This window comes from Macaca nemestrina, chromosome 18 (genome assembly GCF_043159975.1).
Source record: "Macaca nemestrina isolate mMacNem1 chromosome 18, mMacNem.hap1, whole genome shotgun sequence".
NCBI lineage: Eukaryota > Metazoa > Chordata > Mammalia > Primates > Cercopithecidae > Macaca > Macaca nemestrina.
The window spans coordinates 55,908,469-55,922,438 of record NC_092142.1 but is presented as its reverse complement, the minus strand read 5'-3'; the positions used below and the strand labels follow the sequence as shown (position 1 = coordinate 55,922,438).

Here is a 13,970-nt window from a genome sequence, read left to right as displayed (position 1 = left end):
AGCTCAGTGCAGAAGATGCGCCTCTGCTGGCCAGACTTCAGAGTTCCATCCACCGATAAGCACCCCCTAACCCTGCCCTGAGTTGGTTTTCATATCAATTACTATTCCAGGTCTGACATAACCACATACATAATTAAAACTACACACAAGTTGCAAGAACACTGAATCTCAGCGGGTTATCCCTTCAGAGAGCAGGAATCCATTTACGGTCATCCAAAGTTCTAGGAGTTTAAACTCCAAGAGCTGCATTTCAGTCCTTACACGGTTATCTGAGTTTCTAAAGGCTTAAAATAAGAGTTTAACCTAATAATACAGGTTTTCGTCCTCCCAGAGACGCTCCAGGGGCCACCGCTTTTACCTTACTTGGTGAGTGTCACAGCCTCCCATTTTCCTTCCCACTCACTCCCTTCAAAAGATGCCTCCCAGGAAAGGAGCGGGCGTTCTTTCCTCTGTGTTACCACCACACAGCTGGGACTCCCTCTCCCCAGAATCCTTCTGCCTGTAAATCGCTCCTTAAAAACAACGTGTTCCCTGAACCCTTGGCAATACTTTAAATGTATGAATCCTTAGAGGATAGCACTGATTGGAGAAAAAGGTTTATACTTGTTCCAAAACAAAAGGGAAAAGCCTGTTTTCATGGTCTCTCTCAAAAATTAAAACTTCAGACTGTCCAGACAAATGTGACTCTTCCTAGATGGTGGAATGATTGGTGAAACCTGACTTTCTTCTTTAGATCTGTTTAGGTTATCTTATATTTTACTATTTAAAAAAATTAAGTTCGAGACCATCCTAGCCAACATGGTGAAACCCTGTCTCTACTAAAAATACAAACAATTAGCCAGGCATGGTGGCAGGTGCCTGTAGTCCCAGCTACTCGGGAGGCTGAGGTAGGAGAATTACTTGAACCCAGGAGGTGGAGGCCGCAGTGAGCCCAGATCTCACCATTGTACTCCAGCCTGGGCAACAAGCGTGAAACTCCATCTCAAAAAAAAAAAAAAAAAAAAAGAAAAAAAAATTAAAAGTTAGATACTTTTTTTTGAGACAGGGCCTCACTCTTTGTCACCCAGGCTGGGGTACACTGGCATGATCATGGTTCCTTGACCTCCCTGGACTCAGGTAATCCTCCCACCTCAGCCTCTCAAGCAGCTGAGACTACAGGTGCATGCCACCACACCTGGTTAATTTTTCTATTTTTTGTAGAGAGGAGGTCTTGCCATGTTGCCCAAGCTGGTCTTGAACTCCTGGGTGCAAGCAATCCACCAAACTCAGCCTCAAAACGTGCTAGGGTTACAGGTGTGAGCCACCACACTGGGCTGAGCAAGTTTTTAAAAGACAAAAAAAATCTGTGTATGGGTGCTTTCTTCCATAATAGCCTTCCCTCTTTTCTTCCTTCCTCCTAGCCACCTACCAAGTAGTCATCCATCCACTTATTTTTTTATTTTATTTTTATTTTTTTGCTCCTTGGAGCAGAAAACTGGCCAGGAGTAAGGGGTGAGGGAGGAGAATAAATAAAGGCAGTATATGTGTTTGTCAGAGGAATAGAACCAGTGGTACATCAAGAATGCTCACAAAAGTCCCACCTGAGTCAAGTTCGAGGGCTCACAGGTGTGAAAAGCCATCACCTTGACAATTCAGCTCTCATTAAGGAGTCTATTGCTTGTGTAAGGAGGGAAACTGGTAAGTGGGGAGTAAAAGCTTGATGGGACTTCAAAGCAAATACGGCTTGAAGAGAACTCTTGTGACTATCAATTGATACTGGCAGGGCCTTTTGAAGATGCATTTTTAAAAATTCATCATCAAGAAAACCACCCAAAGTTATTTAAAATAAAACTCTGAGGAACAGTTAACATTTCATTCCACAGAATGGGGTGTTTCCACAGCACATTTCAGCCAAGTCGGCAAGCTGCTAGCCCCATCAAAACACTGGACCCCGGTTTCTACTTGAGTTAGCTCTAGGTTCTACCTTATCATCCAGCTCTGCGACGGAAGAACAAAGGTCCACCAGGTTAGGCTGCAGGTGTCCGTTTACAATTTTCTCATTATAGATATAAATCTGAAATGATAAAAAGCAAAGTAAATGGCACAGTATCTACCTTCTCTTTTTAAAACCCCCTGAAGCAGGCAATGGCCGGCAGAAACTTCAGCCAACCTTTCCTTCCTTGGAGTGGCTGAGCCATGCACACTGGCCAGCTCCCCAGTTGTGCTGGGGCTGTGGATAACACACTAAAGCTAACTGCCGCCCCTGCTTCCAAACACCTGAGGAATGGGAGCAGCGGGGTCCAGGGGGAGAAGAACCACAGGCAGGTCTATGCCTCTCTGTCCTAGTGAGGAAGCACCCGGGGAAGACAGGAGAATGGAAGGGGTCTGGCTGCTGCTTTCTAATAACCAAGGCAAAGGACTCAATTCTTTCAAAATGACGGAATGGCCCTGGTATAGGGTTCATGGATGGAGTGAGGAATGTTGGGCACTGCCTCCCTCCACAAGTGTTAGAATAGCAGGAGAGGCACATGTGGAATATCCATTTCTCCTGGAAAGAATCTCTGTTCTTCAGGTAAGATTTTCTTAAGGAAAATGAACTATGTGATATTTAAGCTATGGGAAAACCACTCTTACTTTGGATTTTATTTTCAAGGAGCTAAAATGATGATAGTAGAAATCATAAATTCACTCTTCCAGATTTAGAACTAGTTAAATCCTACTACGGAAGTGAAACAGGACTTAACTAGTTAAGATTTAGAACTGTAAGCTCTAAATCTTAACTAGTTAAGTTCTAAATCTTCTTGTGGAAGATTCCACTTTGTATATGAAGTCTTTGCTCTCCCAAAGTAGTGATGTTAGACAAATCACGACTCTGCTGAACTGTAGTTTCCTCTACGTTAAATGGGGAACATCAGTATCATTCATCTTCCAGGGCTGTTATGAAGATTAAATGGTTTTGCTGGGCGCAGTGGCTCATGCCTATAATCCCAGCACTTTGGGAGGCCGAGGCGTGTTGCGGGAAGTCAGGGACTCTGAATGGAGGGACTGGCTGAAGCCGCGGCAGAAGAACATAAATTGTGAAGATTTCATGGACATTTATTAGTTCCCCAAATTAATACTTTTATAATTTCCTATGCCTGTCTTTAATCTCTTAATCCCGTCATCTTCTTCGTAAACTGAGGAGGATGAATGTCGCCTCAGGACCCTGTGATTGCGTTAACTGCACACAAATTGTGTGCAGAGCATATGTGTTTGAACAATATGAAATCTGGGCATCTTGAAAATAGAACAGGATAACAGCGATGTTCAGGGAACAAGAGAGGTAACTTTGAACTGGCCACTGGTGAGCCAGACAGAACAGAGCTACATTTCTCCTCTTTCAAAGGCAAATAGGAGAAATATCGTTGAATTCTTTTTCTCAGCAAGGAGCATCCCTGAGAAAGAGAATGCGCCCTGAAGGTAGGCTTACAGACGGCCCCTTTAAGGTGTGCCGTCTTTTATGGTCGAAGCCGAAGCCGAAGGGATGAAATAAGCCCTGGTCTCCTGTAGAGCTCCCAGGCATATTAGGACGAGGAAATTCCCGCCTAATAAATTTTGGTCAGACAGGTTGTCTGCTCTCACACCCTATCTCCTGATAAGATGTTATCAACGACAATGCGTGCCCGAAACTTCATTAGCAATTTTAATTTTGCCTCATCCAGTGGTCCTGTGATCTCGCCCTGTCTCCATTTGCCTTGTGATATTTTATTATCTTGTGAAGCATGTGATTTTTGTGACCCACACCCTATTCGTGCACTCCCTCCCCTTTTGAAAATCGCTAATAAAAACTTGTTGGTTTTATGGCTTGGGGTACATCACAGATCCTGCCGACATGTGATGTCTCACCCAGACACCCAGCTTTAAATTTCTCTCTCTTGTGCTCTTTCCCTTTATTTCTCAAACCAGCCGAGACACTTAAGAAACAGAAAAGAACCCACGTAAATATCGGGAGCGGGTTCTCCCGATAGAGGCGGGTGGATCATCTGAGGTCAGGAGCTCAAGACCAGCGTGGCCAACATGGTGAAACCCCGGTATGTACTAAAAATACAAAAATTAGCCAGGTGTGGTGGTGCATGCCTGTAATCCCAGCTACTTGGGAGGCTGAGACAGAAGAATCGCTTGAATCTGGGAGGCAGAGGCGGAGGCTTCAGTGAGCTGAGATCGCACCACTGCACTCCACCCTGGGTGAAAGAGCAAGACTCCGTCTCAAGCACCCAACCAACCAATCAAAAAAATGGTTTTAAACCATGATGTAGTACTTATTCACTCAATGAGCATTTCTTACAGGCCTTCCTTTGCAAGGTACTGTTCAACATGGGATATAAAGCTTCACTCTTTAGTGGAGAGGACAGCCGTGTAAACAGACACAATATTTCGGTGTTGTATGTGCTATGAAATGTTAATGACATCTTTAGTCCTTGCAGGTGTAGAAGACACAGTCTCTCTCTTCAGAAGCCTGTAATTCATCAGGACTCTCTCCATGGCAATAGAGGAGTCAGCCATACAATGAAGGTGACGAGTAAAGGATGCAGACGCACAGGGGGAATAAAAAGAGAGAGGTATAAAATTGGAGCAGGAGGAAATAAATGAAGGCCAGTGGCAAAACATGAGGGGGTTGGAAGGAGGGGATCTCATGTGTGGGAAGTTGATGAAGCTGGGGGCTTCAGCTGTCTGGAGTTTGAAGTGGCAATGGCACCCCAAAGAAGAGAGATTTTTAAAAAGACATTTAGAAAATTTCTCTCAAGAAAGGGTAAAAGAGGGACTTCTGATAATACCATCAGCTAACCAGGTAACTCAATTCATGTGGAACTCCACTGACTAACTGGCAGTTGAAGAGAGGGACCTTGGTAAAAGAGCACAGGGTCTAACAGTTTCTCACTGCCTCCTGCTCACCTCCATAGCTGCTCTGTTTTTGCCTCCAACCACCCTACTCCAGGCTGGAGGAGGATGAGGTGGGTAATGTTGAGGGCCATAAGTGGGACCCCCGGGACCCCCTCAAAGAATCCAGGAGGTGATAATGGCTGAGCAGATATTCCTGGACCACTGCTGGTGGAGGATAATCTTAAGGGGATGAAGGCCCACTGCCCTCAATTCAAGAAACAGGAATATTTTTCCTTCTTTGTACTTTGTGGGGAAAAGCAGCAAATTACAATAAAGCACAAAGTCAGCTGGCACTGCTTTATTTAAAAAGTCAGTTCCAGGTTATGTATGGTCCTCAGAGTGGTTTCAGTCCAACAGAATTCCTGTGCTTACCACAAAGCATCTCAATCCATATCCATATTATTGGACGGTCCTCATCTACAACCAGAAGGATGACCCCTAAAATATTATGAGCTTTTCTAGGACAACAGTGGTTATTAAGTAGTGAATACACTATGCTTATCAAGACAGAAAAGCATTTAGAAAATTTCTCTCGACAAAGAGTGAAAAAAGGATTTGTTAATACCACCAGCTTACCAGGTAAGTCAGTTAATACAGAACTCCATTTGCTAAGCAGCGCAGTTACCTGAAGCTTTACTGTACATGGGACTGTTGCCAAAAATGCATACTGAGATGCTGTGGTCAGTGTAAAGGACAGATTTCAATTTCCTCAAATCAAATGTGAGTAATTCTATTACCCTATTTGATAGAATTCTCCAGTGGCCTATGGTAAAATATTAACTAGTCCTCTAAATGAAAAAATACAACTTGCTTTCAGGGTTTGACTTTTACAAGTTTTTGTTCCCTTTTATTCTCTAGAGGTTCACAAAGGAATTTCCTGGCTTAATCCCCCTTGAGAGCACACTCACCTGCCGCGCATAGGCCATCTCAATGCTATCCAGAGAGCTTCGACCAGGGGGTCCCACGTCACTGATGTAGCTTGGCTGTGGATAAATACATATTCAGAATCAGTTAGGGACAGTATTTAGCCATGTGAAGAAATAAAATCACATAAACATATTCTTGTCTTTGACAGAGCTGTCGAGAGTCTGTTTCCTAGTTAGGACTTCCTCAAAATGATGATTTTAGGGATTTCAATAACATGCAACTTTTACTGTGAACACATGAGAAGAGAGCAGGCATGGGACTGGATTAATTAAAAAAGAGTGAGGGGCTGGATAAACCCTATCGATATCTCAATGACTGTTTCTGGAAATGTACATCTTTCCAACATTCTGTTTCAATCTCAAGCTTCCCCTTGTCTTCACACTAGTGAGGCCATTGTTTTTATCAGTGGGCCTCTTTTTCATTAATCATATCAAGCAGTTGAGGGAAAGCAGTTTAGAGAGTCAAACACCTGATTCAGACATTTCCACACTTGGGTCCACAGTAAGACAACAGTTGCTGATTACTTTTCTGTTATCTGAAGATGTGAGACCAGTGCAAGTTGGACCTTCATTCAGTTAATATTTGCTAAGTGTCTGCCACATGCACAGCTGTGTGTATATCCATCTCCATAAGAACAAAAATAAGCCAGCCTGCAAAGCCTGTCCCCAAAGAGCTTACAATCTGAAGAGGAGAGTCAGATAAAAATACAGTCATATATTACTTAACAATGAGGACAGGTTCTGAGAAATGCATCATTAGGAGATTTCGTCATTGTGTGGACTTCATAAAGTATACTTACACATACCAGATGGTTTAGCCCACTCCACACCTACGCTGTATGCATAGCTTATTGCTCCTAGGCTACATACCTGTACAACCTATTACTATACTGGATACTGTAGGCAACTGTAACACAATGGTAAGTATGTATATATTTAACCACAATTAAATATAGAAAAGGCACATAAAAATATGATATAAACTTATGAAGCCAGCCACCATCACACATGCAGTGCATGACTGTGTATGAAAAAAGTTTCAGTCTTTTTTAAGAAAGAATATTCATCTTTAGTTAAGCTTATTCGTTCTATAAAGAAATACAGATCAAAATTAGGTAAATTCTTAAGTTCCCACTGATTAGTTTGTACTGTAGCATAGCTTTAAGCTTATCTTATTTATTAAAAAAAGCTGAATGTTCTATACACTAAAATCTAAAATAAATCAGTTTAAACTAGGCTTTCTGTGAAACCAATGGGGATGATAACAGCCAAGCTTCCCAGCACTATGAAGCTGGTAAAAGGAAGAGTACAGTGGGCATGCACCAGGAGTCGGGAAGAAAGGGAAGGGGAGTTATCAGAAAGGCAGTATGAAGCCCTTGGTTCTGGAGAATGAACACTGGACTGTCAAGGATGCCTGGGTTCTAGGAGGGCCACTTCACTCCCTGGCTTTGGGTTCTGGAGCAAAGCACCTCCTCAGATTCCCATTAGTCAAATGAAGGGGCTATCCTAGATGATCTTGAGAGGTCCCCTCAGTTCTGATCTCCAACTATCACTGGTATTAAAAGAGCTTAAACAGTTCGCTGATCTTGGTAGATGCTGCTGGCTGGCCCAGTGACCATTCCCAATTCCTACTTCTCACATCTTTACCTTCTGCCACCTTTCAAGCTGGCATTTAGAGTTATTAGGTTGGTGCAAAAGTGATTGTGGGTTTTGCCATTACTTTCAATGGCAATCACTTTTGCACCAATCTAATAAATGTACCCAATAGTGTGCGGGTAAATGTTTTTTAACAGCCAGCTCGTGGGAAAAGGGACGATGGCTAGCATTTGCTGGTGTCTGTGGTTTAAATTCTCCCACCATGGCAGACTTCAAGCTATTCAAGGCGATATCAACTATATTGCAAATTCCTTGAAAATTTAACAATAGGTCCTCATGTGCTGATCCCTATAAACCATTGAATATATCCTTTTCCAGAATCTACTACAGCAAGGAATGGCACACCCTAGTTCTAGCCAATAAGATGAAAACACCAGCCTGCTAGTATACCTGGGGACAGCTTCTGCTTTTATTGATTGGAGGGTTGAGGCGGGGGGACTGTCATGACTTTTCAGCTCTCTCCCCTTCTTTCTGCCTTGAATGCAAATATAATGTCTAGAGCTCCTACAGCCATCTTGTGAACCTAAAGTAGGTGGATGTGCTAGAGAGGGTAGTGTATCAGGACAGAAAGGTGTTGGGTCCCTGATGGCATTGCAGAGCAACTGGATTAACATCAACACTCTCCACACCTGCAGACATCTTCGTAGGTGAGAAATATACACCCCTATTCAAGCTACTAAACCTCAAAGTTTCCACTACTCACAGCTGAAAGCATTCCTACCTGAAACACAGATTTAATTTAAACACCACTGGGTTACAATAATAACAATAGCTATTAATGAGCACTTACTATGTGCCAAGCACTGTTTGAACTTCCATGTTATTAACTCCACAACCCTATGTAGTAGGTACTTTTATTTATTTATTCATCTTACAGGTGAAGACACAAAGGCACACAGAGAGGTGAAGCAATTTGCCCAAGTTCACTTCAGTAGGAAGCAGCGGCTTGAATCCACAGTCTGGCACCACACTCTGTACTCTTTGCCACTGCTCTATCCTGCCTGCCAGGGCAGCCCAGGGTAACTCTCCAAGAACAGTTATCAGAGAACAGTAGAGGAGGGAAGAGGAGGGAGGAGGGAAGAGAAGGAGGAGGAGTAAGAAATCCTGGATCCACTACTTATAACAATGTGACCTGGAGCATATTGCTCCCTTTAAGCCTCAGTTTCCTTAGCTGTAAAGTGGGGGGTGGTAATGGTATCCACCACATAGCATTGGGATGAAGGTTAAATGGGGACAAAAATAGTATGAATCCCTACCTCACAGCACTGTTGTGAGGAATAAGTGGAAGACCTCAACACAGTGCCCAACATATGGTCAATAAATGCTAGCTGTTATCACTTTATAAACAAAAAGAAACCACCACAACGAACACAGGAGCAAATCCTATGCTCAACAACAATGGACAGATATGGACACCTCAGAAATATGACCTAAAGTATTTTACTTTGTGTAGGCTGAAAGTCTCATTTCGTTTTTCTACAATGAATACACATTCCTTGTTTGATGGAAGCCCCTCCACAGCCAGGGCATTTTATACTTCTGGACTCATTCTGAGTCTTCCCATTAACACTGTATTAAGGACTGTTCTCTAAGACAGCCACCTTTCTAAAACAGAGCTATCCAAAAGCTGGAGATTCCACAGTCTTTTTACAGGACACAGCACTAAGCCCGTTAATTCCAGTAACTTAGTCAAGGAGAATAAACAAAGAAATGAAAAGGAGAACAGCACTAAAGCATTTTTGCAAGGACACAGTTGTTGTGGCTAAATATACATGAACAGCCTTGAGAAATATTTTCCAGTGCTAAAAACCTAATTTTTAAAATTATCCATTTAAAAAGTAGTTGGGTTTCAGCCTTCAAATTTCCATTTAAATTAATTTTGCCTAATGCTCTTGTTTTCAAAGGTACCTATCCTTCAGTTGCCCTTGACCAAGCCGCTATTTCACCACACATAAAGTCAATTATCCACAAGAGGATTGCACATTCCTGAACAGAGGAACCGGCAAATATTTAGCTGGAATTCCACAGCCAGGGATTGCCTGAGGGCTGGGAAAGCCACTAATCTCTGGGGTTCTCTGCAGTGGGGTCTGGCGGAGCCATAGCAAGGACGACAAGACAAGATGACAGGAGCAGAGAGCCAGAGATCAAAAGAGCAGGGAAGACGATAGGGTTTCTTCTTTTAGAGGAAAACAAGCAGCTCACCCAGGAGTCTGGAGACATATATGTGGAAAAACAGCAGCCTCTGGGAGTACAAACTGAGAAAGGTCTCATCAGAGTACATGGTGTTCCCAAGACAGCCATTCCAGGACAGGATGGGGATAGAAAGTGGCAGGAGGGAACTGCAAACTTTTATTAAGCACCTACTATCGTACAAAGTGTATCCAGGGATGCATAAAAATCTTTTCCAAGGAAAGCATATTCTAGTTAGAAAAAACGAAATGCAGGCAGGGCGTGGTGGCTCATGCCTGTAATCTTAGCACTTTGGGAGGCTGGGGGCAGGTGGATCGCTTGAGTCCAGGAGTTCAAGACCAGCCTGGGTGACATGGTGAAACCCGTTTCTACAAAAAACAAAAACAAAAATTAGCTGGGTGTGGTGGAGTGCGCCTGTAGTCCCAGCTATAATACTTGGGAGGCTGAAGCGAGAGGATCATTTGAGCCTGGGAAGCGGAAGTTGCAGTGAGCTGAGATTGCGCCACCGTATTCCAACCTGGGTGACAGAGACCCTGTCTCAAAGGTGGGGGATAAAAAGAAAAAAAGGAATGCAACTAGCACTCCTAGCAAAATGAATATAGGGTAGTAAGAAAATACGATGATGCTGCAAATGGAAAAGAATTTAACTTCTAAGTGGAATGTTTTGGCTTTATGTAAGCAAAATGGAAACACGGTGATTAATTCACAATAGTTAGCTTTAAAATATGTATGCAAAAGTCCAGTACTACCAGGAAAAAAACACCAACCAGGGACCAGAGAGGACGAGGGTCCTAAACGCAACCCAGCTAATAATTGTGTGACCTTATTAACCCTACTAATGACTGTGTGACCATGGACAAAATGAGAAGAATACCTAAGCCACACATAGGCTGGAACACTATTATAACTACTAAAAAACGACAGACACCTACGTGTACCAATCTAGGAGAAGTTGTAAACTATGTACAACAACATAATGCAAAATTATAGGAATATATAAAATAATATCTATTTGTGATAATAAATCGATAAGATATACAAATGTGCATGTAAGCACCTTGGAGAAACTGGAAGGGTGTGCATCACTGACAGGTTGTGTTTGGGTGCAGGATGGGAAGAGCAGCAGAGTGGGTCTACACTCCTCTACTGTCAGAAGAGCACACAAGATCAGACAGTTTGTGTATGATACATCACGACAATAAAATCAAGGGCCTGTTGAGTTGAGGTTTTTAAAAAATCTTTTTGAAAGAGCAGCAGAGCACTTTCTATACCTGAACTCCTACTCAAACCCCTAACAGGTGAACTGGGTCCATCCCCAAGGAAACTGCCAGGGAGTCACAAAATACAGTTCAGAATCCTATGGTCTGCAGTTTTCAAACTGTTAGTTCATATTCTACTGTATTTCATTTCATCTAATAGTCCACCTATTGTAAAACACTGTCATTTTATGTATCACTAAGAAATTTTAAAATGCTGTTAATGATATACTACTGAATTTAAGACATATCCTGATTTGAGAGATGTTGAGATGTAAAACAGATGCATGACTGAGAAGTGATGGAATATGGTATTAAGACAGTTATCAAAATTAGCGACTATGTTCAACATACACTGTTCACATATCATAGTGTGAAATGTTACCATCATTATCTACACTCATTAAGCCACAGTTCAGCTTCTCTAATGAGCCTGTTTCTTGCTGAGTCATTTTCCAGACAATACATTAAGGGACTGCCCATTGACTATGTCTAATATCACAAAGCAGTCAGTAGACTACACTCAGGTTAAATTTACCTTTAAATGTTGTTTTAAAAATTGGCTAAGGTACATCATGGATTCCCCAAACTGCTCGAATCTTGCATGCTGTCATGCAAGCCTCAACAGGGAAGTTCTTCCTCACGCTAAGCAGACACAAAACTGGGATGCGAGGATTCATAGCCAGGGGTCTCATTTTTGTTTCAAAGCACATCATTTTTATTCACACCACAACTTAAAGAGTTAGTAACAATCTTTCAATTCCTACTTTCCTCTAAAAAATATACCCTTTTCTTCCAATGATATCCTAAGGAAATTAATTTCCCAAATTGACTCTATGCTACTGAAGCATCATTTCCTTTATTAAAACTTGCTAGGGGGGCCAGGCGCAGTGGCTCACGCCTGTAATCCCAGTACTTTGGGAGGCCGAGGCGGGCGGATCACAAGATCAGGAGATCCAGACCATCCTGGCTAACACAGTGAAACCCCGTATCTACTAAAAATATAAAAATTAGCTGGGTGTGGTTGCAGGCGCCTGTAGTCCCAGCTACTCGGGAGGCTGAGGCAGGAGAATGGCGTGAACCCAGGAGGCGGAGCTTGCAGTGAGCCGAGATTGCACCACTGCACTCCAGCCTGGGCAATAGAGCAAGACTCTGTCTCAAAAAAAAAAACTTGCTAGGAACAGATATTACCAATGTCTCCTTTAGAAAGAACTGGGGGAAACTCCTATTATTGGAAGGCATGGGGGAAAATCATGTTTCAGAAACCACTATATCCTAGCGTACTTTTTGCTAAGAAAAAAAAAAGAGCTTTGAGCCTCTCTTTATATTATATTACCCAAATTTGGACATTTTCCTTCAAGTGCTAAGGTCAGCTCAAAATGATGTGAAACTGCCTTCTTAACTAATGACTCTGTATTCCAAAGACCTTATTCCTGACAATAAGGTGCCCAGAAAAGAATGTTTTAGATATCATCAAACTCCCTTAATTATCTCCTCTATTTATATGCAAAGATTTTTTTGATTCCTAACGATACTTTATAAATCAAGGAAAACACTTAAAAAGGGATGGATCCATATCAAAATGATTAAAGTAAAAATGTGTATCTTACCAAACACCAACAATCGCACAAAGAATGCTAGAATGTGCTGATTGTGTACACTATGCTAGGCACCAGGCTGGCCACTTTACATATTCTACATTCCTTACAACAACAGTTTTTCAAGAAAGGCATTTCATGGCCAGACACAGTGGCTCACACCTGTAATCCCAGCACTTTGGGAAGGGGAGGAGGGTAGATCACTTGAGGTCAGGAGTTCGAGACCAGCCCGGCCAACATGGTGAAACCCCGTCTCTACTAAAAATACAAGGATTAACTGGGCACGGTGGCGCATGCCTGTAATCCCAGTTATTCAGGAGGCTGAGGCGGGCGGATCACAAGATCACGAGAATCACGCCACTCCACTCCAGCCTGGGTGACAGAGTGAGACTCTGTTTCAAAAAAACAACAAAAAAATGGTATTTCATAATGAGGAAGCCCAGGCTTGGGGACCCAAAGCCTGCTGAATACCAAAACCTGTCTTTTATGCCTTTTACGTTGTGTATTCTCCTATAAAGAGGGTGGACAAAGTGTCTATTCATGTGAAGATATCACCTTTTCATTCTTTTGAAGGAAATTATATGGGAAAGGCCTATAAGAACACAAGGTTCCACATACACACTGGAATGGACAGAAACATCACATGTGGCAAAGATATGGAACAAATGGAATTCTCACATACTGCTGGTGGGAGGGTACACCAACACCAATACAACCATTTTGGAAAACAGTTTGGCAGTATCTACTAATGCGAAACACATGCATACCCTCTGGTTCAGCCATTCCCCTCTTAGGTGTACCCAACAGAGATGTAAATATGTGCTCACCAAAACACAAAAATGCTCACAATAGCACTATTTATAAAAGAACTGGAAACTACTCAAAGGTTCACTAATACTAGAATGGATAAACAAATTGCAGTTATACTATTTAGCCATGAGAATGAATGGCTTAAAAGTACATCCAATAGTATACAAAAGGTTACATAAAAGCACCTAGAAACAACAGTAGATACTGTATGACTCCATTTACGTAAAGTTCAAAAACAGGCAAAATTAATTTATGATACTGGATGTCAAGACAGTGGTTTCCCTTGTTGATAGGGGTAGTGACCAGAAAGGACCACAGAGAGGATTTCTGGGGTGCTGGTAATGTTCTGTTTCCTCATCTGGGTGTGTTCCATTTGTGATGATTGAGTTGTACACTTTAAAAAAATTTTTTTATTTTTTGAGACAGAGTCTCACTGTGTTGCCCAGGCTGGGTGTACAGGCTGGGGTACAGTGGTGCAATCACAGCTCACTGCAGCCCCAACCTTCTGGGTTCAAGCGATCCTCCCACCTGAGGCTCTTGAGTAGCTCAGACTACAGGAGCATGTAACCGTGTCCAGCTAATTAAAAAAATTCTTTTTGTAGAGACGGGGTCCCACTATGTTGCCCAGGCTGGTC

At 42.4% G+C, this 13,970-nt stretch overlaps 1 protein-coding gene across 6 annotated transcripts in view; it reads right to left on the bottom strand.

The window, feature by feature from the left end:
- Positions 1-13,970, bottom strand: part of LOC105494044 (nucleoporin 93) — a 113,636-nt gene that overhangs the window by 21,380 nt on the left and 78,286 nt on the right. For all 6 annotated transcript variants that reach the window (XM_011762142.3, XM_071084570.1, XM_011762143.3 and 3 more), the window contains 2 exons: positions 5,808-5,882; positions 1,964-2,053 (listed from right to left, as the gene is read on the bottom strand). In XM_011762142.3, the coding sequence (XP_011760444.1) occupies positions 1,964-2,053; positions 5,808-5,882 (165 nt within the window). The remainder of the gene's footprint in view (positions 1-1,963; positions 2,054-5,807; positions 5,883-13,970) is intronic.